We start from the raw sequence: 23,636 nt of genomic DNA, 5'->3' as shown, positions 1-23,636 counted from the left end.
TTATGTGAATTAATGGGACTACTGTTTTCTTTTCGTATTATTTGAATTAATGGGACTACTGTTTTCTTTTCGTATTATGTGAATTAATTGGACTACTGTTTTCTTTTCGTATTATTTAAATTAATGGGACTACAGTTTTCTTTTCGTATTATTTGAATTAATGGGACTACTGTTTTCTTTTCGTATTATTTAAATTAATGGGACTACTGTTTTCTTTTCGTATTTTTTGAATTAATGGGACTACTGTTTTCTTTTCGTTTTATTTGAATTAATGGGACTACAGTTTTCTTTTCGTATTATTTAAATTAATGGGACTACTGTTTTCTTTTCGTATTATTTGAATTAATGGGACTACAGTTTTCTTTTCGTATTATTTAAATTAATGCGACTACTGTTTTCTTTTCGTTTTATTTGAATTAATGGGACTACAGTTTTCTTTTCGTATTATTTGAATTAATGGGACTAATGTTTTCTTTTCGTATTATTTGAATTAATGGGACTACTGTTTTCTTTTTGTATTATTTGAATTAATGGGACTACAGTTTTAAGTGATATTTATATCACTTAAAACTGAATTTTACCTTGTACGTTATTTGTTACGTCATGAGTTCTTGCGAGTTTGACAAGATATACCTGAAGAAGTTTGGAGTTTACATCGGCCGAAACGTTGTGAGAATAACACTAAAGATCTGAACAGTATTGTGACGAATCTAAATTAAGTTAAATGCAAATAAATAATACGACTTTTCGGATTGGTTTCTCAAATCGGATACTTAAAGCAGATTTCACAAGATCTCCAGCTATGGTATAGCTGGAAATGTCTTCTCAATTATTTCTCTCTGATAGGTTCATATTAGTAGTAGTTGATGGGCAAAAATCAGAAGCTCACAGTATTAATGCTGGAGTCCCTCAGGGGTCCATCCTGGGCCCAACTCTTTTCCTGATCTACATTAATGATCTTCCAAATCACATCCTTACATCATTTGTAGACATTTATGCTGATGACACTACCATCTATGGTAGCACATCTAAGACAGTAAACGACCAAGTTCTCTCCAATTCTCTCTCCTCTGATCTTGATCACATTGTACAATGGGGAAAGGAGTGCCTGATAATTTTTCATGCATCTAAAACCAAGCTTCTATCTTTACATCATCAACGTTCTGTCCCCATCTGGATTTAATTAAAATGAATGGCTCTCGTCTTGGGGAGGCTTCAAGTTTTGACAAGCTTCTGGACTTGACCTTTACTCTTGATCTTAAATGGAATACGTACATCAAGACAGTTGCCAAGCCGCTGGAAAAATGGTGGGATCCTTCTATCGATCCAGTAGATGTCTCGCTGTTGATGCAATTCTCTATCTATATAAAAGCCAGGTATGTTCAAGGATGGAATACTGTTGCCACATTTGGTCAGGAACTGCTAGAAAGGGCTTGTCCTGCCTTGATAGTATTCAAAATAGACTTTGTGGCCTCGTGGGAGATGTCCTTTTCTCTTCCCTGCAACCGCTATCTCACAGAAGAGATGTTGCGAATTTGTCTCTGATGTATCGTTATTTTTATGGAAAGTGTTCGACTGAGTTTCAGTCTATGGTCTCCCCTCGCCAAACTTTCACAAGAGACACTTGTATAACTGAAAACACTATCAATAATTTCCCCCACTCTTTATCTGTGCCTAAACCTAAACATAGATTTCATGATCAAAGCTTCTTTCTTAGAACTGCACGCCTGTGGAATTGTCTTCCGTTTTCCTGCTTTCCTGCTGTCTATAACATGGTTGTCTTCAAGTCCAACGTGAACAAGTTTCTGATGAGCCGTTCCACTTAAGTTAACAAATTCACCGAACTTCCATTACTATCGATTACTATATTGTCCTTTTGACTACTCTACACTCTTTAACCCTTATCCTTGAGTGGCCTATCGGCCTTGATAAGTGGTGACGCCTATGTAAAAAAAAGAAAAAAGTGAAAATGATACGACACAAGCAACTCGATTCAAACTTGACACACATCGCCATCCAATTAGAGAAAAAATATTGTTTTTAAAAATGATTTTTTTTTTTACAATGTGGTCACCACTTATCAAGGCCCGGAAGTCACTCGGGGATAAGGGTTATTGCGTGTACAGTACGTTAATGTTGAGATTTTATAAAGTGCCTACTTAAGGGGCGGTTCATCAGGAATTTGTTTATGTTGGACTTGAAGACATCCAAGTTGTAGTTATTTAAATTTAGGTTTAATCCTTTTATCGCGGCTGTCTGCAATAAGTCTACTACCTCACTATATATTACCATAGCAGATAATACTATCAGGTTGACAAGAAAGTTCTTGCAGTTTTGACCATTAAATTCAGATGAACATATCAGATGAAGCATTATAAGAGTCAAGACCGCTTTTACCAACGCAAAACTCTTTATCTGTGCCTAAACCTAAACGTAGATTCTATGAACAAAGCTTCTTTCTTAGAACTGCACGCTTGTGGAATTGTCTTCCGTTTTCCTGCTTTCCGGCTGACTACAATATGGTTGTGTTCAAGTCTAACGTAAATAAGTTCTTGATGAGCCGTTCCATATAAGTTATCAAATTTACTGAATTTTCATTACTAATGATTACTATATTGTCCAATTTCTACTGTACACTCTTTAACCCTTATTCTTGAGTGGCCTCTTGGCCTTGATAATGTGGTGATGCCTGTGTAAAAAATCAAAAAGTGTATTTATGCCGAATCAAAATTTCATCTTGAAAATGCAAAACTGTTATTGAGAGTCTTTATTCATAACAATAACGACGCTTGTGCTCTATAATTTGATTCCATCTGTCAACGAGCTTCTTTTTTTTTTGTTTGGTCCCCCGACAAAAGGAGGGTGGACCTGTAAATTCACCCATATCTATTTATCTGTCCGCACTTTTCTCAATAACTGCGCCTTGGAATTTTTGGAAATTTGGTACAAACATTAAACATGATATGAGTAAAAAAGTAACAGAACAGATTTTCCAAGAAAACTCCAGTTGCCCTCCAAGAGGTTCCTTTCAGGTTAAAATGGCTAAAATTGACACTTTTGTGCTTATAAAAAAAAAAAAACTGATGCCTCGGATTTTTATGAAACTTTCTGAAAAGTTGTAACTAACTGATTTCTATATAATTTTGTTTCTCTATACGTCGCGATAACTTTTTGGTGTCCCAGGGGCTCTTTTAGGACTAATAGAAACACTCCATTTTGGGGACTATTTTACCATATTTGTCCAAAATTTTCTGTGTATGTCTATTTAGCAGTTTTGCATGAAGCTGAACTCAAATTTAAATATGTAAAGGCCTTGGGGACTTTGGCGACTAAATGTTGGGGAGGGGGGGGGCAAATGATGGACTTATTAATTTCTTTTTTTGCATGGTGCAGAACTCAAATTTACATATGTTAAGGCCTAAAACTGAACCGTTTGTTCATTTTCACCAGAATTTGACGTCCCCTGGGGACTTTTGGGTCTAAATGGGGAGGAGGGGGAAAAATACTGAACTTAGTCATGTTTTTATGCCTCGTTCACTGTGCACTCACAGGGGACAATGCATGCTTCACTTGTTTACTTGGAAGTCACCACTTATAAAGGCCCGAATACCACTCGAGGATATGGTAGTGTAGTAATCGTTAATGGTGTAAATTGGGTAGAATTTGATTATTTATTGGGACGGTTCAACAAGAATTTGTTTAGATTGGACTTGAAGGCTAGCATGTTGCATTCAACCAGGAAGCAGGTCAGCGGAACAGTGTTCCAAAGGTACAAGGGAAGGAAGCTTTGTTTGTGGAATCTGCATTTAGATTTAAGCACAGAGAGAGAGTGGGGGAAATTATATATAGTGGTTGTAGCCAGTCGAGTGTTTTTTTTTGTGAAAGTTTTGCGAGGAGGGGGAGCATAGATTGGAGTTCAGTCGAGCACTTGCGATGAAAATAACGATAGAGAAGAAATAGGCTCGCAACGTCTGTTCTGTGGGAAAAGAGGTTGCAAGGAAGAGAAAATGGCATCACTTACTAGATTTCGAAGCTGGTTTTGAACTCTATCAAGGTTGGATAGGGTGCACTGAGCAGCTTTTGCCCAGATGTGGCAACAGTATACCATTCTAGGGTGTACCTGGCTCTAATGAGTGCTCCGCTTGTAAAATTGTTTTGCTTTGTATTGGTTTCTTTAATCGAATACTTAAAGCAGATTATCAACATCCGTACGGGAAGGTGGTCCAGCAGAATCAACTAGATTCAAACGTGACACACCAAAGTTATCAGGTCGCATCATTATCAAATTTCTACTCTACTTAAATCGACAGCCTGATTAATTTTTCAAGGCGGCAGCTTATCTTACATTTCTGAATTTTCGAGATAATAGAGGATTGTTTTATTATTTTTTGGATAAATTGTCATCTAAACTTCAGCCCCTGTCACACCGATGAAATGTTGCATTGGTCACATTCAATGCTGCCAAGACTGGTGCATCTGCTATTAGTCTCTCGCTCTTGGACAAGGTTAAAAAGGGAGTCGCCAACCTGATAAGTCCTGAACTGCCATCTAAGCTTCAGCCGCTATCCCATGGATGAAACATTGTAGTGGAATGGAGACAAAAATTGTCACATTCAATGCTGCTAAGACTAAGCTCCTTTCCTTCAATAATCACAAGAAACCTTCTCAACCACTGATAGCAATGTCCAAAGACACATTACCTGAAAGTACTTCTTTTAAACTCCTCGGCTTAAAGTTCACAGGAAACATGAGTTGGAGCAAATACATTGAGAGCATTGCCAAGACTGCTGCAAAGAATGTGGGCTCTCTCTACCGTGCTAGAAAGCTACTTATGCCTGAAAGTATCCTGTACCTCTACAAGGCCACCATTCGCCCATGTATGGAGTATTGTTGTCACATTTGGGCTGGTGCATCTGCTACTAGTATCTTACTCCTGGACAGGGTTCAAAAGAAAATCTCCAACCTGATGGGTCCCAAACTGTCATCTAAGCTTCAACCGCTGTCCTATCAATAAAATGTTGCATCCCTCTGCCTGTTTTACAAGTATTTTAATAGTGGATGCTCTGACGAACTACAAGCCCTTGTAACCCCCCCTCGACGAAAATACCCCGACAAACCCGACAAGCAGCAAAGTCCCACCCCTACACAGTTGAGATCCCTAGATGTAGAAAAGCCTTCTACTCTAATAGCTTCTTCCCCAGAACTGCAGGACTTTGGAATTCTCTTCCGGTTTCCTGCTTCCCCAACTGTACTGACATGCAGAAGTTCAAGTGTAATGTGAACAGACATCTTGCTGCTAAACTCCCTACATAGTACCCCTGCAACTTAGGTCCCTAATAATAGCCCTCTACATCAAAGTGGCAATATGCCTTGTTTGGGATGAAAATGTAATTAAAAAAATTAAAAAAATCGGTCTAATGTTCTTATCTGGCGAGTTATTTGCACAGCGTTTCGGTAGGTGTAACCTCCAACCTTCTTCAATTGTATAGAGCTAAACGCCCTCTCTTTTCTTTACTAAAAAGCTGGCGACTTATACGTCTGGTCCAATTTTAGAAAATGAATAACGCACAAATTTTTGTATTAATCAGACTACCGTTCTCATATTTGGATTCATCGGACTACTGTTCTCATTTTGAGTGCCATTTTCACAACGTTTCGGTCGATGTAACCTCCGACCTTCTTCAAGCGTATCTTGTCACATTCGAGAATGTTTCTGTCGAATTTGGGCGGAATTTCGAGCAGAACTCTTTATTTACTTCACGGGGGGATAGCAAGGACCTGTGGCGCAGTGGTTAGAGTACTTAGAGAGTTTTACATGCACACATACGAACTTTACTACTTTATATATATATGTGTGTGTGTGTGTAATTTGAGGTCGCTATTTTTCAAAGGTAAGGTAACCAGTGAAATATAACGAGGTTAATACAAGAGTGCTCAATACCGGGGTAGAGCAAGTTACACTTTCAATTTGTCTGTACATAAGCAGTAATGTGTTGCTGCACAGTCATGAGCATGTTTCGGTCTTTTAGTATTTAGTAACTAGAGACCTCTTCAGGCAACAATGCTTATATCCAAAAGCAGAATTCTAAAATATTACATAAAGCACGTATTTCCATGATTTAACGAAAAAATGATTTCGCCATGTTTGTTTTGTCAGATGCAACATATAAGCAAGGAAAATAACTCCCATTTTGAATTGGCCTAAGTTTTTGACAGTTTTCAAAAATGAATTACCTCCCTTGCTTAATACGCTCTTCGGTGATTATGTGAGCTAAAATTGCGAATTTCTTCGAAAACTTTTTTTTTTTTTTATAAAAATAAATAAATTATTATTTAATTTTCTACCTTATTGCTTTTAGATTTTTTGCGATATGGCAATTTAGTAGATATGAATGGTGTCATTTGAAATTCAAAATCTCAATTCACAAATTTCGCTACAATGATGAAGATCCGTTTTCTTCTATTGCATGATTAAAAAAAAAATTGTGTTTTATATTTTTCACTTTTTTCGACGCATTTTTTTAAAAGATTTCTAATGTTTTTTATAAAAAGCTCTCATTCATTATCGACAGTCAGACTGTTCAACAGATCTTGCTCGCTTATACTCCAGGCATGACGTTATTTTAGTGATTAAACCTTTTTTTTTCTTTGTTTTTGTCTTTTTTTTTTCATTAATTTAGTCTAATATATATAATTTGTCTGTCTGTCTGTCTGTCTGTCTGTCTGTGTCCATATTTTCAAACTCTATCTCCTCTTAAAATAAAATTCGATGAGCGGCGCTAGGGGCCTCAAATGATTGGATTTTTTACGGACCGTTCTTTTATGGGTCTTTAACTGGTCAAAATTGTTTTTAAGGGGTTAAATTTGTTTTTAAGGGGTTAAAATTGTTTTTAAGGGGTTAAATTTGTTTTTAAGGGGTTAAAATTGTTTTTAAGGGGTCAGAATTGTTTTTAACGGGTCAAAAATGGTGAAAAATTAAAAAATCGTTACACATTTTGTACATTCATCTTTTTTTTCTTTTTTTTTTTTATTACATTTTCACCCCAAACAAGGCACATCGCCACTTTGGTGTAGGGGGCTACTATCAGGGGCAGCAACTACTGGGGCACTATGTTGGGATTTGGGCAGCAAGATGTCGGTTCTCGTTACACTTGAACTTCTGCATGTCAGTACAGTTAGGGAAACAGGAACTTGGAATGGAATTCCAGAGTCTAGCGGTTCTGGGGAAGAAACTACTCTTTTACATCTAGGGATCTCTACTGTGTGGGGGTGGGATTTAGCTGCCTGTCGGGTTTATTGAGGGTGTCTACGTCGTGGGGGCACAAGTGTCTGCAGTTCGTCAGAGCATTCACCATTAAAATACTTGTAGAACAGACAGAGGGATGCAACGTTTCGTCGATGGGAAAGAGGCTGAAGCTTAGATGCCAGTTCAGGGCCTATCAGATTGGCGACTCTTTTTTTAACCTTGTCTAGGAGCGAGGATCTTAGTTTATTTTTAATTTTTAATCAGTTCATATGCGTGTCACGTTAGTATAGTGGTAACGTCACCAGCTTTGAATGCTACAGTTTTGCTTTCAGTTTCGATTCTAGCTGATGGCACCCAAATAGTTTTTTTTTTTTTTTTTTTACTTTTGAAATCACGACTCTATCATAATATATACGAAATCTGGATAAAATAAAATATCATACTTAAGCGTATTTTACGACCAGGTAAAGCTGGGACTAGTGTTCCTTATCTTTTTTTTTTTTTTTTTTTGCAAAGTAATTTTAAACGTTTCTAATGCGCTTTATAAAAAGCTGTTCTTCATTATCGGCAGCCTAATTGTTCACAGATCTTACTTGCTTCTACCTTCAGATATGACGTCATTGTTTGTAGGCCATTTTTCATATTTACAACTGTCACATTTATACCACTTCTACCAGAAAAAATAAATTATCAAATATCCATATTTTATTAAATTTTGTTGACAGACACCAACCATTGGCTGCCGTTGTTTTTGGCATCCACTGATGGAAAGATGCTGATGGAATTAATGGAATCATCCCCGGATCATGTTATGATTCTTTTGCGTGCGGTCATGAAGATTATTCAAAATCCGACCAAGGTAAGAACAATATATATATATATATATATATATATGAGAGAGAGAGAGAGAGAGAGAGAGATGGGCCGATTCCATTATTTTTCCCGATTCCGTAGTAAATTCCCAATTCTGATACAATTACCGATTCCGATTCTTTATAAATCTTTAAATATTTAACTATAAAAATAGTTTTTTGTCCAAAAACAAAAGCACATCTTAAATGTGCATATACTTTCTCAAACGTAAAAATGATCCTTGATATGACCTTAAACTATATCCAATGGTGAGGTTCCAGCTTGCGGGCTTTGGGGAGTGTGGAGCCACCCTTTAATTACCATTGCTCCCAGGTCCACTCTGACCCGGAGTGGTAGTACCTGTTAGGGTCCCAACTATGGGTTAAATAGAAACCGACTTGAAAACAACAATTATATTCTATTAAAATATTTTTTCTTCAAAATCTTTGGATTCGGCATTAAATAACCCGAAAAGGGTTGATATGCCGTAAAACAAAAACAACCAACCAACCAACCAACCAAACGTAAAAACATATTTTGAGGGAGGGGATGATCTATATATTTCAGTTTTACTGGATGTTTAAAATCAATGAATACTTATTGTTTTATCATTATTACTAAAAATAAAATTTGTTCTTAAATCAAATTAGAAAAGATAATTAAAGGAATCGTTTTGGCATCGGAAAATAAATGCAAATTTTTCCGATACCAATTCCGACGCCCAAGAAAGTTACGATTTTTTCGATTCTCGGTTCTGATCAATCATCCAAACACTAATATATATATATATATATATATATATATATATATATATATATATATATATATATATTAGTGTTTATATATATATATATATATATATATATATATACATACATACATAAACTCCTGAGCAAATATATATATATATATATATTCAGAATGTGAGAGAATACAAAATTATTTCCACAGCCAGACAACGTCGCAGCTCACAAGAGCCATGAACACCAACAAACAGGAAGTTCAAGCCTCGAGTTTCGCCCTCATTTAGTTAAACACATACGAACTTGAGATTTGAAACACGAACCTTTTGCATTCTAGGTGAGTACTCTATCAACTGAGCAAACACGCCACACACAGAAGAATGTCTCGATTTCAAATCCAGAGTTCAGATGTGTCTAAATGATGATCCTAAATAAGGGCGAAATTCGGATCTTGCACTTTCGGTTTGTTGGCTTTCTTGGCTCTTATGAGCTGCGACGTTGTCTGGCTGTGGAAAAAAAAAAAAAATAGAGAGAGAGAGAGAGAGAGCATAATAATGTATATATATAAAATATATTATAATATTATGATATTTCTCCTCTTTCTCTTCCCTGATCTTTATTATTTATATTTATGTCTCGGAAGTAGAGTGAAAAGCATATCTTATTTTCCTTTTATTAATATTATTGGAATCTTTCCTGTTTTCATTGTACACATTTTTGTGAATTATTCCATGGATTTCTGCCTTGGGATTATTATGGACCATCTTCTTTCAATTACGGGATTTCCTCGGATTTTACTTGTACAAATGGAAACTCTTTTAACTTTCTTGAAGTTTTACATTTGGATTTTACCATCACTGGATTTTTTATTTTCCACCAGACTATCCATTCATGTGTAATCACCTTTTTCTTCACTATATTCCCTCTGCTTCACTTTTTTTGTTTTCAAGTAAGATCTTTGACTTGTTGTTTCATCAAATACTTCTGCATGCAAAATCCGATCCCACATTTTGCTAATTTCTACCCTCTGATGAGAAGGAGTGTATTTCTTCGAAACTCCGCGGATTAAGGACTATCCATTTATCTAGTGTTTCCTTTTCAGATTAAATATGTTCTTAACTCATTTCAAAGTGTTTTTTAACATATTTTATTAACTGTTTGTTCATATATATATATATATTATGTCAGGTCATGTCATATGCTACTGGTACCATGTAACCCAGTACTACCTGCCTCATGGTCGGGTCACCGGCGACTAAACTGGTTACCCCACCAGACTTGTTTGGTGAGGAGGGCGGCTAGTCTCCCTGAAGGATTAAAAACAAGACCTTCCAAAGGGCGAATGAACTCTTTTCTGGGTCAACGGCCAACTAACACCATGTATATTTGTGTGTGTGTATATGTGTATTGGGGTAGAGAGGGCTCCCGTAAGCCATGGTGAAGGCAACCTTTCTAGAAGAAGCAAATCTCTGATTTAAAAAACCATAAAGCGGAAGACCAGTACCCGCATTAAGCTGGTATGCAGTTTAATTTGTTGCTGGCTATCTTGCTCTTGCTTGTTGCTGGATCTCAACATTTTGAACCGAGAGAGAGACTTAGCTGCCGTACAAAGCTAAGACTCTGTAACATCATATTTGTATAGATACTTCCTCAGACATTTGGGCTCATGGATTTTAAATGTCTGAGGGAGTGGAACTCGTCTGACAAGACGTTGCAATCATCATATATATGAATGTAACTGTTTAAACAATCTATACCTCATTTGATTCGCCTTTTATTACTTTTATAATTTTATCTGGCGGGAACTGGCTGATGTAATCACCATATTTATCATAAGTCCGATTACTTTCCAATCTTTCAGGATTCATCGTCTGGGATAAATTAATCTAACTGGTTTTGAACAATTCATAAATTTTTTTTTTTTTCTTCATTGGTTAATTATTTATCCTGTTGTTCACAAGTTGGAAAGGATCGAAAATAGAATTAATAGACAAAAAACGTCTATTTTATTTAATGAAATATATTATATAAATATTTTACATGTATTGTTTTTACTAGCGTCAGGTGGTCAGGTAGAGTATCCGTGTTGCAATATTTCGGGAAGTACTCCCCTTCGTCAGGCGTGTAATTCAATGTTGCAATCCTTCTATAAGTCTTAATGTTTTGTGTTTTTTCTCATTTTTGTTCCTTTGCGTTCCAGCTTCTCAAATTGTTGGAAAACAACAAGTGGATGCAGATTTGCCAAAATAAAACCATCTTTGCCGAAATATTCAGCCCAGACAACACCTTGAATATCTCCGCATCACAGTCCGTCATCTGCAGGGATATTTTTGCAAAATTCAACATTGAAAGATTCTTACAGGACGTAAATAATAATGATGACTTCCAGCGGACGTTTACACTGGTAAGTAATATTAATTGACACAATCTCTCTATATATAAAACAAAATTGTTTGTATGGGCGTCCTGCAGAAATCAGAGGCCCACACTATTAATGCTGGAGTCCCTCAGGGATCCATCCTGGGTCCAACTCTCTTCCTGATCTACATCAATGATCTCCCAAAACACATACTTAAATTATTCGTTGACATCTATGCTGATGACACGACCATCTATGGCAACACATCAAAGGCCATAAATGATAAAGTCCTCTCTAATTCTCTCTCCTCTGATCTTGAGCACGTGGTACAATGGGGGGAGAGGTGGCTGGTCACTTTTAATGCAAAATTCAACATTGAAAGATTCTTACAGGACGTAAATAGTAATGATGACTTCCAGCGGACGTTTACACTAGTAAGTAATATTAATTGACACAATCTCTCTATATATAAAACAAAATTGTTTGTAATGGCGTCCTAGCATCTAGGCACTCTTATAATTGTTCTAACACAAGCGTTTACAAATGAACCAACGCGAAAACGATACAATATGCGAAGAATAAAAACTCCTTGCAAGATTCATTTGGAGATTGTGACTGTTAAAATATGTATAATAAAGGTTGAGAATTGTATGTGAGTGTAATTTTTTTTGTTTGTTCTTTTACAAAAGAGTCACCACTTATCAAGACCCAGGGCCATTCAAGGATAAGGGTTAATGACTGCACAGTAGTCAATGGGATAATGTTGTAGTAATCGTTAGTAGTGGGAATTGGGAAAATTGGATTATTAAAAGAACACGGCTCATCAAGAACTTTTTTCTTCTTTTTTTTACAAAGGAATCACCACTTATCAAGGCCCAGAGTCCACTCGAGGATACGGATTAAAGAGTATACAGTGGTCAAAAGGACAATATCATAATAATCGTTAGAAGTGTAAATTTGGTAAATTGGATTACTTAAGGAGAACAGCTCATCAAGAACTTGTTTACATTGGACTTGAAGACGGCCATATTGTAGTCAGCTGGAAAGCAGGTAAACGGAAAAGAGTTCCACAGGTGTGCAGTTCTAAGAAAGAAGCTTTGTTCATAGAATCTAGGTTTAGGTTTAGGCACAGATAAACAGTGGGGGAAATTATTGGTAGTGTTTACAGCCAAATGAGTGTTTCTCTTAAATGTTTGGCGAGGGGGGACCATAGATTGGAGCTCAGACGAGCACTTGCCATGAAAAAAATGATAAAACAGAGACAGGCTTGCAACGTCTCTTCTGTGAGAAAGAGGTTGCAGAGAAGAGAAAAGGGCATCCCCCGCTAGGCTACGAAGTCTATTCTGAACTCTGTCAAGGCAGGATAAGATCTTCCTAGTAGCTCCTGCCCAGATGTGACAGCAATACTCCATCCTTGGACGTACCTGGTTCTTATATAGATAGAGAATTGCATCAGCAGGCAGATATCTACAGGATTGATAGAAGGATCCTATAATTTTTCCAGCGACCTTGGCAACGGATTTGATGTACGTATTCTATTTTAGATCAGGTGTGAAAGAATGGTTTCTCATAGTTTAGCCATCCTCAACCTTTCCTTCGTTATTGATCCCTTGGCTTTATATATTTCTCTACATCTTATCGATCACAAAGTGATGGAAAAACAAGACCTTTAAAAAGGAGTTTTTTAGTTGTTCAGGGCTTTAGGTTTGATATAAATTCATATATACTCATATTATAAATTCATATATACTCATGTAAAAAATTCATATATACTCATGTAATAAATTCATATATACTCATGTAATTCATATATAATGTAATAAATTCATATATACTCATGTAATTCATATATACTCATGTAAAAAATTCTTATATACTCATGTAATTCATAGATACTCATGTAAAAAATTCATATATACTCATGTAATAAATTCATATATACTCATGTAAAAAATTCATATATACTCATGTAAAAAATTCATATATACTCATGTAAAAAATTCATATATACTCACGTAAAAAATTCATATATACTCATGTAAAAAATTCATATATACTCATGTAAAAAATTCATATATACTCACGTAAAAAATTCATATATACTCATGTAAAAAATTCATATATACTCATGTAAAAAATTCATATATACTCATGTAATAAATTCATATATACTCATGTAATAAATTCATATATACTCATGTAAAAAATTCATATATACTCATGTAAAAAATTCATATATACTCATGTAAAAAATTCATATATACTCATGTAAAAAATTCATATATACTCATGTAAAAAATTCATATATACTCACGTAAAAAATTCATATATACTCATGTAAAAAATTCATATATACTCATGTAAAAAATTCATATATACTCATGTAAAAAATTCATATATACTCATGTAATAAATTCATATATACTCATGTAATAAATTCATATATACTCATGTAATTCATATATAATGCCAAAAAATTCATATATACTCATGTAAAAAATTCATATATACTCATGCAAAAAATTCTTATATACTCATGTAATAAATTTATATATACTCATGTAATTAATATATAATGTAAAAAATTCATATATACTCATGTAATTCATATATACTCATGCAAAAAATTCTTTTATACTCATGTAATAAATTCTTATATACTCATGTAATTCATAGACACTCATGTAAAAAATTCTTATATACTCATGTAATAAATTAATATATACACATGTAATTCATATATAATGTAAAAAATTCATATATACTCATGTAATTCATATATACTCATGTAAAAAATTCTTATATACTCATGTAATCCATAGATACTCATGCAGAATATTCATATATACTCATGTAAAAAATTCTTATATACTCATGTAATAAATTCATATATACTCATGTAATTCATATATAATGTAAAACATTCATATATACTCATGTAATTCATAGATACTCATGTAAAAAATTCATATATACTCATGTAAAAAATTCATATATACTCATGTAATTCATATATAATGTAAAAAATTCATATATACTCGTGTAAAAAATTCATATATACGGATGTAATTCATATATACTCATGTAAAAAATTCTTATATATTCATGTAATTCATAGATACTCATGTAAAAAATTCCTATATACTCATGTAAAAAATTTATATATACTCATGTAAAAAATTCATATACACTCATGTAAATATTCATATATACTCATGTAATAAATTCATATATACTCATGTAAAAAAATTCATATATACTCATGTAATTAATATATACTCATGTAAAAAATTCATATATACTCATGTAATAAATTCATATATACTCATGTAATAAATTCATATATACTCATGTAATTCATATATACTCATGTAAAAAATTCATATATACTCATGTAAAAAATTCATATATACTCATGTAAAAAATTCATATATACGCATGTAATTCATATATAATGTAATAAATTCATATATACTCTTGTAAAAAATTCATATATACTCATGTAAAAATTCATATATACTCCTGTAATTCATATATAATGTAAAAAATTCATATATACTCATGTAAAAAATTCATATATACTCATGTAAAAAATTCATATATACTCATGTAAAAAATTCATATATATTCAGGAAAAAATTCATATATACTCATGCAATTAATTCATATATACTCATGTAATTCATATATAATGTAAAAAATTCATATATACTCGTGTAAAAAATTCATATATACGCATGTAATTCATATATACTCATGTACTAATTTCATATATACTCATGTAAAAAATTCATATATACTCATGTAAAAAATTCATATATACTAATGTAAAAAATTCATATATACTAATGTAAAAAATTCATATATACGCATGTAATTCATATATACTCATGTAAAAAATTCATATATACTCATGTAAAAAATTCATATATACTCATGTAAAAATTCATATATACTCATGTAAAAAATTCATATATACTCATGTAAAAAATTCATATATACTCATGTAAAAATTCATATATACTCATGTAAAAAATTCATATATACTCATGTAAAAAATTCATATATACTCATGTAAAAAATTCATATATACTCATGTAAAAAATTCATATATACTCATGTAAAAATTCATATATACTCATGTAAAAAATTCATATATACTCATGTAAAAAATTCATATATACTCATGTAAATAATTCATATATACTCATGTAAAAAATTCATATATACTCATGTAAAAAATTCATATATACCCATGTAAAAAATTCATATATACGCATGTAATTCATATATACTCATGTAAAACATTCATATATACTCATGTAAAAATTCATATATACTCATGTAAAAATTCATATATACTCATGTAAAAATTCATATATACTCATGTAAAAAATTCATATATACTCATGTAATAAATTCATATATACTCATGTAATAAATTCATATATACTCATGTAATTCATATATAATGCCAAAAAATTCATATATACTCATGTAAAAAATTCATATATACTCATGCAAAAAATTCTTATATACTCATGTAATAAATTTATATATACTAATGTAATTAATATATAATGTAAAAAATTCATATATACTCATGTAATTCATATATACTCATGCAAAAAATTCTTATATACTCATGTAATAAATTCTTATATACTCATGTAATTCATAGACACTCATGTAAAAAATTCTTATATACTCATGTAATAAATTCATATATACACATGTAATTCATATATAATGTAAAAAATTCATATATACTCATGTAATTCATATATACTCATGTAAAAAATTCTTATATACTCATGTAATTCATAGATACTCATGCAGAAAATTCATATATACTCATGTAAAAAATTCTTATATACTCATGTAATAAATTCATATATACTCATGTAATTCATATATAATGTAAAAAATTCATATATACACATGTAATTCATAGATACTCATGTAAAAAATTCATATATACTCATGTAAAAAATTCATATATACTCATGTAATTCATATATAATGTAAAAAATTCATATATACTCGTGTAAAAAATTCATATATACGGATGTAATTCATATATACTCATGTAAAAAATTTTTATATATTCATGTAATTCATAGATACTCATGTAAAAAATTCCTATATACTCATGTAAAAAATTTATATATACTCATGTAAAAAATTCATATATACTCATGTAAATATTCATATATACTCATGTAATAAATTCATATATACTCATGTAAAAAATTCATATATACTCATGTAATTCATATATACTCATGTAAAAAATTCATATATACTCATGTAATAAATTCATATATACTCATGTAATAAATTCATATATACTCATGTAATTCATATATACTCATGTAAAAAATTCATATATACTCATGTAAAAAATTCATATATACTCATGTAAAAAATTCATATATACGCATGTAATTCATATATAATGTAATAAATTCATATATACTCTTGTAAAAAATTCATATATACTCATGTAATAAATTCATATATACTCATGTAAAAAATTCATATATATTCAGGAAAAAATTCATATATACTCATGCAATTAATTCATATATACTCATGTAATTCATATATAATGTAAAAAATTCATATATACTCGTGTAAAAAATTCATATATACGCATGTAATTCATATATACTCATGTACTAATTTCATATATACTCATGTAAACAATTCATATATACTCATGTAAAAAATTCATATATACTAATGTAAAAAATTCATATATACGCATGTAATTCATATATACTCATGTAAAAAATTCATATATACTCATGTAAAAAATTCATATATACTCATGTAAAAATTCATATATACTCATGTAATAAATTCATATATACTCATGTAATAAATTCATATATACTCATGTAATTCATATATAATGCCAAAAAATTCATATATACTCATGTAATAAATTCATATATACTCATGTAAAAAATTCATATATACTCATGTAAAAAATTCATATATACTCATGTAAAAAATTCATATATACTCACGTAAAAAATTCATATATACTCATGTAAAAAATTCATATATACTCATGTAAAAAATTCATATATACTCACGTAAAAAATTCATATATACTCATGTAAAAAATTCATATATACTCATGTAAAAAATTCATATATACTCATGTAATAAATTCATATATACTCATGTAATAAATTCATATATACTCATGTAAAAAATTCATATATACTCATGTAAAAAATTCATATATACTCATGTAAAAAATTCATATATACTCATGTAAAAAGTTCATATATACTCATGTAAAAAATTCATATATACTCACGTAAAAAATTCATATATACTCATGTAAAAAATTCATATATACTCATGTAAAAAATTCATATATACTCATGTAAAAAATTCATATATACTCATGTAATAAATTCATATATACTCATGTAATAAATTCATATATACTCATGTAATTCATATATAATGCCAAAAAATTCATATATACTCATGTAAAAAATTCATATATACTCATGCAAAAAATTCTTATATACTCATGTAATAAATTTATATATACTCATGTAATTAATATATAATGTAAAAAATTCATATATACTCATGTAATTCATATATACTCATGCAAAAAATTCTTTTATACTCATGTAATAAATTCTTATATACTCATGTAATTCATAGACACTCATGTAAAAAATTCTTATATACTCATGTAATAAATTAATATATACACATGTAATTCATATATAATGTAAAAAATTCATATATACTCATGTAATTCATATATACTCATGTAAAAAATTCTTATATACTCATGTAATCCATAGATACTCATGCAGAATATTCATATATACTCATGTAAAAAATTCTTATATACTCATGTAATAAATTCATATATACTCATGTAATTCATATATAATGTAAAACATTCATATATACTCATGTAATTCATAGATACTCATGTAAAAAATTCATATATACTCATGTAAAAAATTCATATATACTCATGTAATTCATATATAATGTAAAAAATTCATATATACTCGTGTAAAAAATTCATATATACGGATGTAATTCATATATACTCATGTAAAAAATTCTTATATATTCATGTAATTCATAGATACTCATGTAAAAAATTCCTATATACTCATGTAAAAAATTTATATATACTCATGTAAAAAATTCATATACACTCATGTAAATATTCATATATACTCATGTAATAAATTCATATATACTCATGTAAAAAAATTCATATATACTCATGTAATTAATATATACTCATGTAAAAAATTCATATATACTCATGTAATAAATTCATATATACTCATGTAATAAATTCATATATACTCATGTAATTCATATATACTCATGTAAAAAATTCATATATACTCATGTAAAAAATTCATATATACTCATGTAAAAAATTCATATATACGCATGTAATTCATATATAATGTAATAAATTCATATATACTCTTGTAAAAAATTCATATATACTCATGTAAAAATTCATATATACTCCTGTAATTCATATATAATGTAAAAAATTCATATATACTCATGTAAAAAATTCATATATACTCATGTAAAAAATTCATATATACTCATGTAAAAAATTCATATATATTCAGGAAAAAATTCATATATACTCATGCAATTAATTCATATATACTCATGTAATTCATATATAATGTAAAAAATTCATATATACTCGTGTAAAAAATTCATATATACGCATGTAATTCATATATACTCATGTACTAATTTCATATATACTCATGTAAAAAATTCATATATACTCATGTAAAAAATTCATATATACTAATGTAAAAAATTCATATATACTAATGTAAAAAATTCATATATACGCATGTAATTCATATATACTCATGTAAAAAATTCATATATACTCATGTAAAAAATTCATATATACTCATGTAAAAATTCATATATACTCATGTAAAAAATTCATATATACTCATGTAAAAAATTCATATATACTCATGTAAAAATTCATATATACTGATGTAAAAAATTCATATATACTCATGTAAAAAATTCATATATACTCATGTAAAAAATTCATATATACTCATGTAAAAAATTCATATATACTCATGTAAAAATTCATATATACTCATGTAAAAAATTCATATATACTCATGTAAAAAATTCATATATACTCATGTAAATAATTCATATATACTCATGTAAAAAATTCATATATACTCATGTAAAAAATTCATATATACCCATGTAAAAAATTCATATATACGCATGTAATTCATATATACTCATGTAAAACATTCATATATACTCATGTAAAAATTCATATATACTCATGTAAAAATTCATATATACTCATGTAAAAATTCATATATACTCATGTAAAAAATTCATATATACTCATGTAATAAATTCATATATACTCATGTAATAAATTCATATATACTCATGTAATTCATATATAATGCCAAAAAATTCATATATACTCATGTAAAAAATTCATATATACTCATGCAAAAAATTCTTATATACTCATGTAATAAATTTATATATACTAATGTAATTAATATATAATGTAAAAAATTCATATATACTCATGTAATTCATATATACTCATGCAAAAAATTCTTATATACTCATGTAATAAATTCTTATATACTCATGTAATTCATAGACACTCATGTAAAAAATTCTTATATACTCATGTAATAAATTCATATATACACATGTAATTCATATATAATGTAAAAAATTCATATATACTCATGTAATTCATATATACTCATGTAAAAAATTCTTATATACTCATGTAATTCATAGATACTCATGCAGAAAATTCATATATACTCATGTAAAAAATTCTTATATACTCATGTAATAAATTCATATATACTCATGTAATTCATATATAATGTAAAAAATTCATATATACACATGTAATTCATAGATACTCATGTAAAAAATTCATATATACTCATGTAAAAAATTCATATATACTCATGTAATTTATATATAATGTAAAAAATTCATATATACTCGTGTAAAAAATTCATATATACGGATGTAATTCATATATACTCATGTAAAAAATTTTTATATATTCATGTAATTCATAGATACTCATGTAAAAAATTCCTATATACTCATGTAAAAAATTTATATATACTCATGTAAAAAATTCATATATACTCATGTAAATATTCATATATACTCATGTAATAAATTCATATATACTCATGTAAAAAATTCATATATACTCATGTAATTCATATATACTCATGTAAAAAATTCATATATACTCATGTAATAAATTCATATATACTCATGTAATAAATTCATATATACTCATGTAATTCATATATACTCATGTAAAAAATTCATATATACTCATGTAAAAAATTCATATATACTCATGTAAAAAATTCATATATACGCATGTAATTCATATATAATGTAATAAATTCATATATACTCTTGTAAAAAATTCATATATACTCATGTAATAAATTCATATATACTCATGTAAAAAATTCATATATATTCAGGAAAAAATTCATATATACTCATGCAATTAATTCATATATACTCATGTAATTCATATATAATGTAAAAAATTCATATATACTCGTGTAAAAAATTCATATATACGCATGTAATTCATATATACTCATGTACTAATTTCATATATACTCATGTAAACAATTCATATATACTCATGTAAAAAATTCATATATACTAATGTAAAAAATTCATATATACGCATGTAATTCATATATACTCATGTAAAAAATTCATATATACTCATGTAAAAAATTCATATATACTCATGTAAAAATTCATATATACTCATGTAATAAATTCATATATACTCATGTAATAAATTCATATATACTCATGTAATTCATATATAATGCCAAAAAATTCATATATACTCATGTAAAAAATTCATATATACTCATGCAAAAAATTCTTATATACTCATGTAATAAATTTATATATACTCATGTAATTAATATATAATGTAAAAAATTCATATATACTCATGTAATTCATATATACTCATGCAAAAAATTCTTATATACTCATGTAATAAATTCTTATATACTCATGTAATTCATAGACACTCATGTAAAAAATTCTTATATACTCATGTAATAAATTCATATATACACATGTAATTCATATATAATGTAAAAAATTCATATATACTCATGTAATTCATATATACTCATGTAAAAAATTCTTATATACTCATGTAATTCATAGATACTCATGCAGAAAATTCATATATACTCATGTAAAAAATTCTTATATACTCATGTAATAAATTCATATATACTCATGTAATTCATATATAATGTAAAAAATTCATATATACTCATGTAATTCATAGATACTCATGTAAAAAATTCATATATACTCATGTAAAAAATTCATATATACTCATGTAATTCATATATAATGTAAAAAATTCATATATACTCGTGTAAAAAATTCATATATACGGATGTAATTCATATATACTCATGTAAAAAATTCTTATATATTCATGTAATTCATAGATACTCATGTAAAAAATTCCTATATACTCATGTAAAAAATTTATATATACTCATGTAAAAAATTTATATATACTCATGTAAAAAATTCATATATACTCATGTAAATATTCATATATACTCATGTAATAAATTCATATATACTCATGTAAAAAATTCATATATACTCATGTAATTCATATATACTCATGTAAAAAATTCATATATACTCATGTAATAAATTCATATATACTCATGTAATAAATTCATATATACTCATGTAATTCATATATACTCATGTAAAAAATTCATATATACTCATGTAAAAAATTCATATATACTCATGTAAAAAATTCATATATACGCATGTAATTCATATATAATGTAATAAATTCATATATACTCTTGTAAAAAATTCATATATACTCATGTAATAAATTCATATATACTCATGTAAAAAATTCATATATATTCAGGAAAAAATTCATATATACTCATGCAATTAATTCATATATACTCATGTAATTCATATATAATGTAAAAAATTCATATATACTCGTGTAAAAAATTCATATATACGCATGTAATTCATATATACTCATGTACTAATTTCATATATACTCATGTAAAAAATTCATATATACTCATGTAAAAAATTCATATATACTAATGTAAAAAATTCATATATACGCATGTAATTCATATATACTCATGTAAAAAATTCATATATACTCATGTAAAAAATTCATATATACTCATGTAAAAAATTCATATATACGCATGTAATTCATATATACTCATGTAAAAAATTCATATATACTCATGTAAAAAATTAATATATACTCATGTAAAAATTCATATATACTCATGTAAAAAATTCATATATACTCATGTAAAAAATTCATATATACTCATGTAAAAAATTCATATATACTCATGTAAAAAATTCATATATACTCATGTAAAAAATTCATATATACTCATGTAAAAAATTCATATATACGCATGTAATTCATATATACTCATGTAAAACATTCATATATACTCATGTAAAAATTCATATATACTCATGTAAAAATTCATATATACTCATGTAAAAATTCATATATACTCATGTAAAAAATTCATATATACTCATGTAAAACATTCATATATACTCCTGTAAAAAATTCATATATACTCATGTAAAAAATTCACATATACTCATGTAATAAATTCATATATACTCATGTAAAAAATTCATATATACTCATGCAATAAATTCATATATACTCATGTAATACATTCATATGTACTCATGTAAAAAATTAATATATACTCATGTAATTCATATATAATGTAACAAATTCATATATACTCCTGTAAAACATTCATATATACGCATGTAATTCATATATACTCATGTAATAAATTCTTATATACTCATGTAATAAATTCATATATACTCATGTAAAAAATTCATAGATACTCAAGTAAAAAATTCATATATACTCATGTAATAAATTCATATATACTCATGTAAAAAATTCATATATACTCATGTAATAAATTCATATATACTCATGTAAAAAATTCATATATACTCGTGTAAAAAAGTCATATATACTCATGTAGTAAATTCATATATACTCATGTAATCAATTCATATATACTCATGTAATAAATACATATATACTCATGTAAAAAATTCATATATACTCATGTAATAAATTCATATATACTCATGTAAAAAATTCATATATACTTATGTAAAAAATTCATATATACTCATGTAAAAAATTCATATATACTCATGTAATAAATTCATATATACTCATGTAAAAAATTCATATATACTCATGTAAAAAATTCATATATACTCATGTAAAAAA

General features: G+C 28.4%; 1 protein-coding gene across 4 annotated transcripts in view; it reads left to right on the top strand.

Annotated features, from left to right (window-relative positions):
• LOC145268835 (uncharacterized) overlaps positions 1–23,636 on the top strand; it is a 1,065,816-nt gene that overhangs the window by 461,529 nt on the left and 580,651 nt on the right. For all 4 annotated transcript variants that reach the window (XM_080124499.1, XM_080124501.1, XM_080124498.1 and 1 more), the window contains 2 exons: positions 7,972–8,105; positions 11,042–11,245. In XM_080124499.1, coding sequence (XP_079980625.1) covers positions 7,972–8,105; positions 11,042–11,245 — 338 coding nt within the window. The remainder of the gene's footprint in view (positions 1–7,971; positions 8,106–11,041; positions 11,246–23,636) is intronic.

The sequence above is a fragment of the Euprymna scolopes genome, chromosome 44, assembly GCF_053919585.1.
Source record: "Euprymna scolopes isolate OS-2025 chromosome 44, ASM5391958v1, whole genome shotgun sequence".
NCBI lineage: Eukaryota > Metazoa > Mollusca > Cephalopoda > Sepiida > Sepiolidae > Euprymna > Euprymna scolopes.
This window is presented reverse-complemented; position numbering and strand designations above follow the sequence as displayed.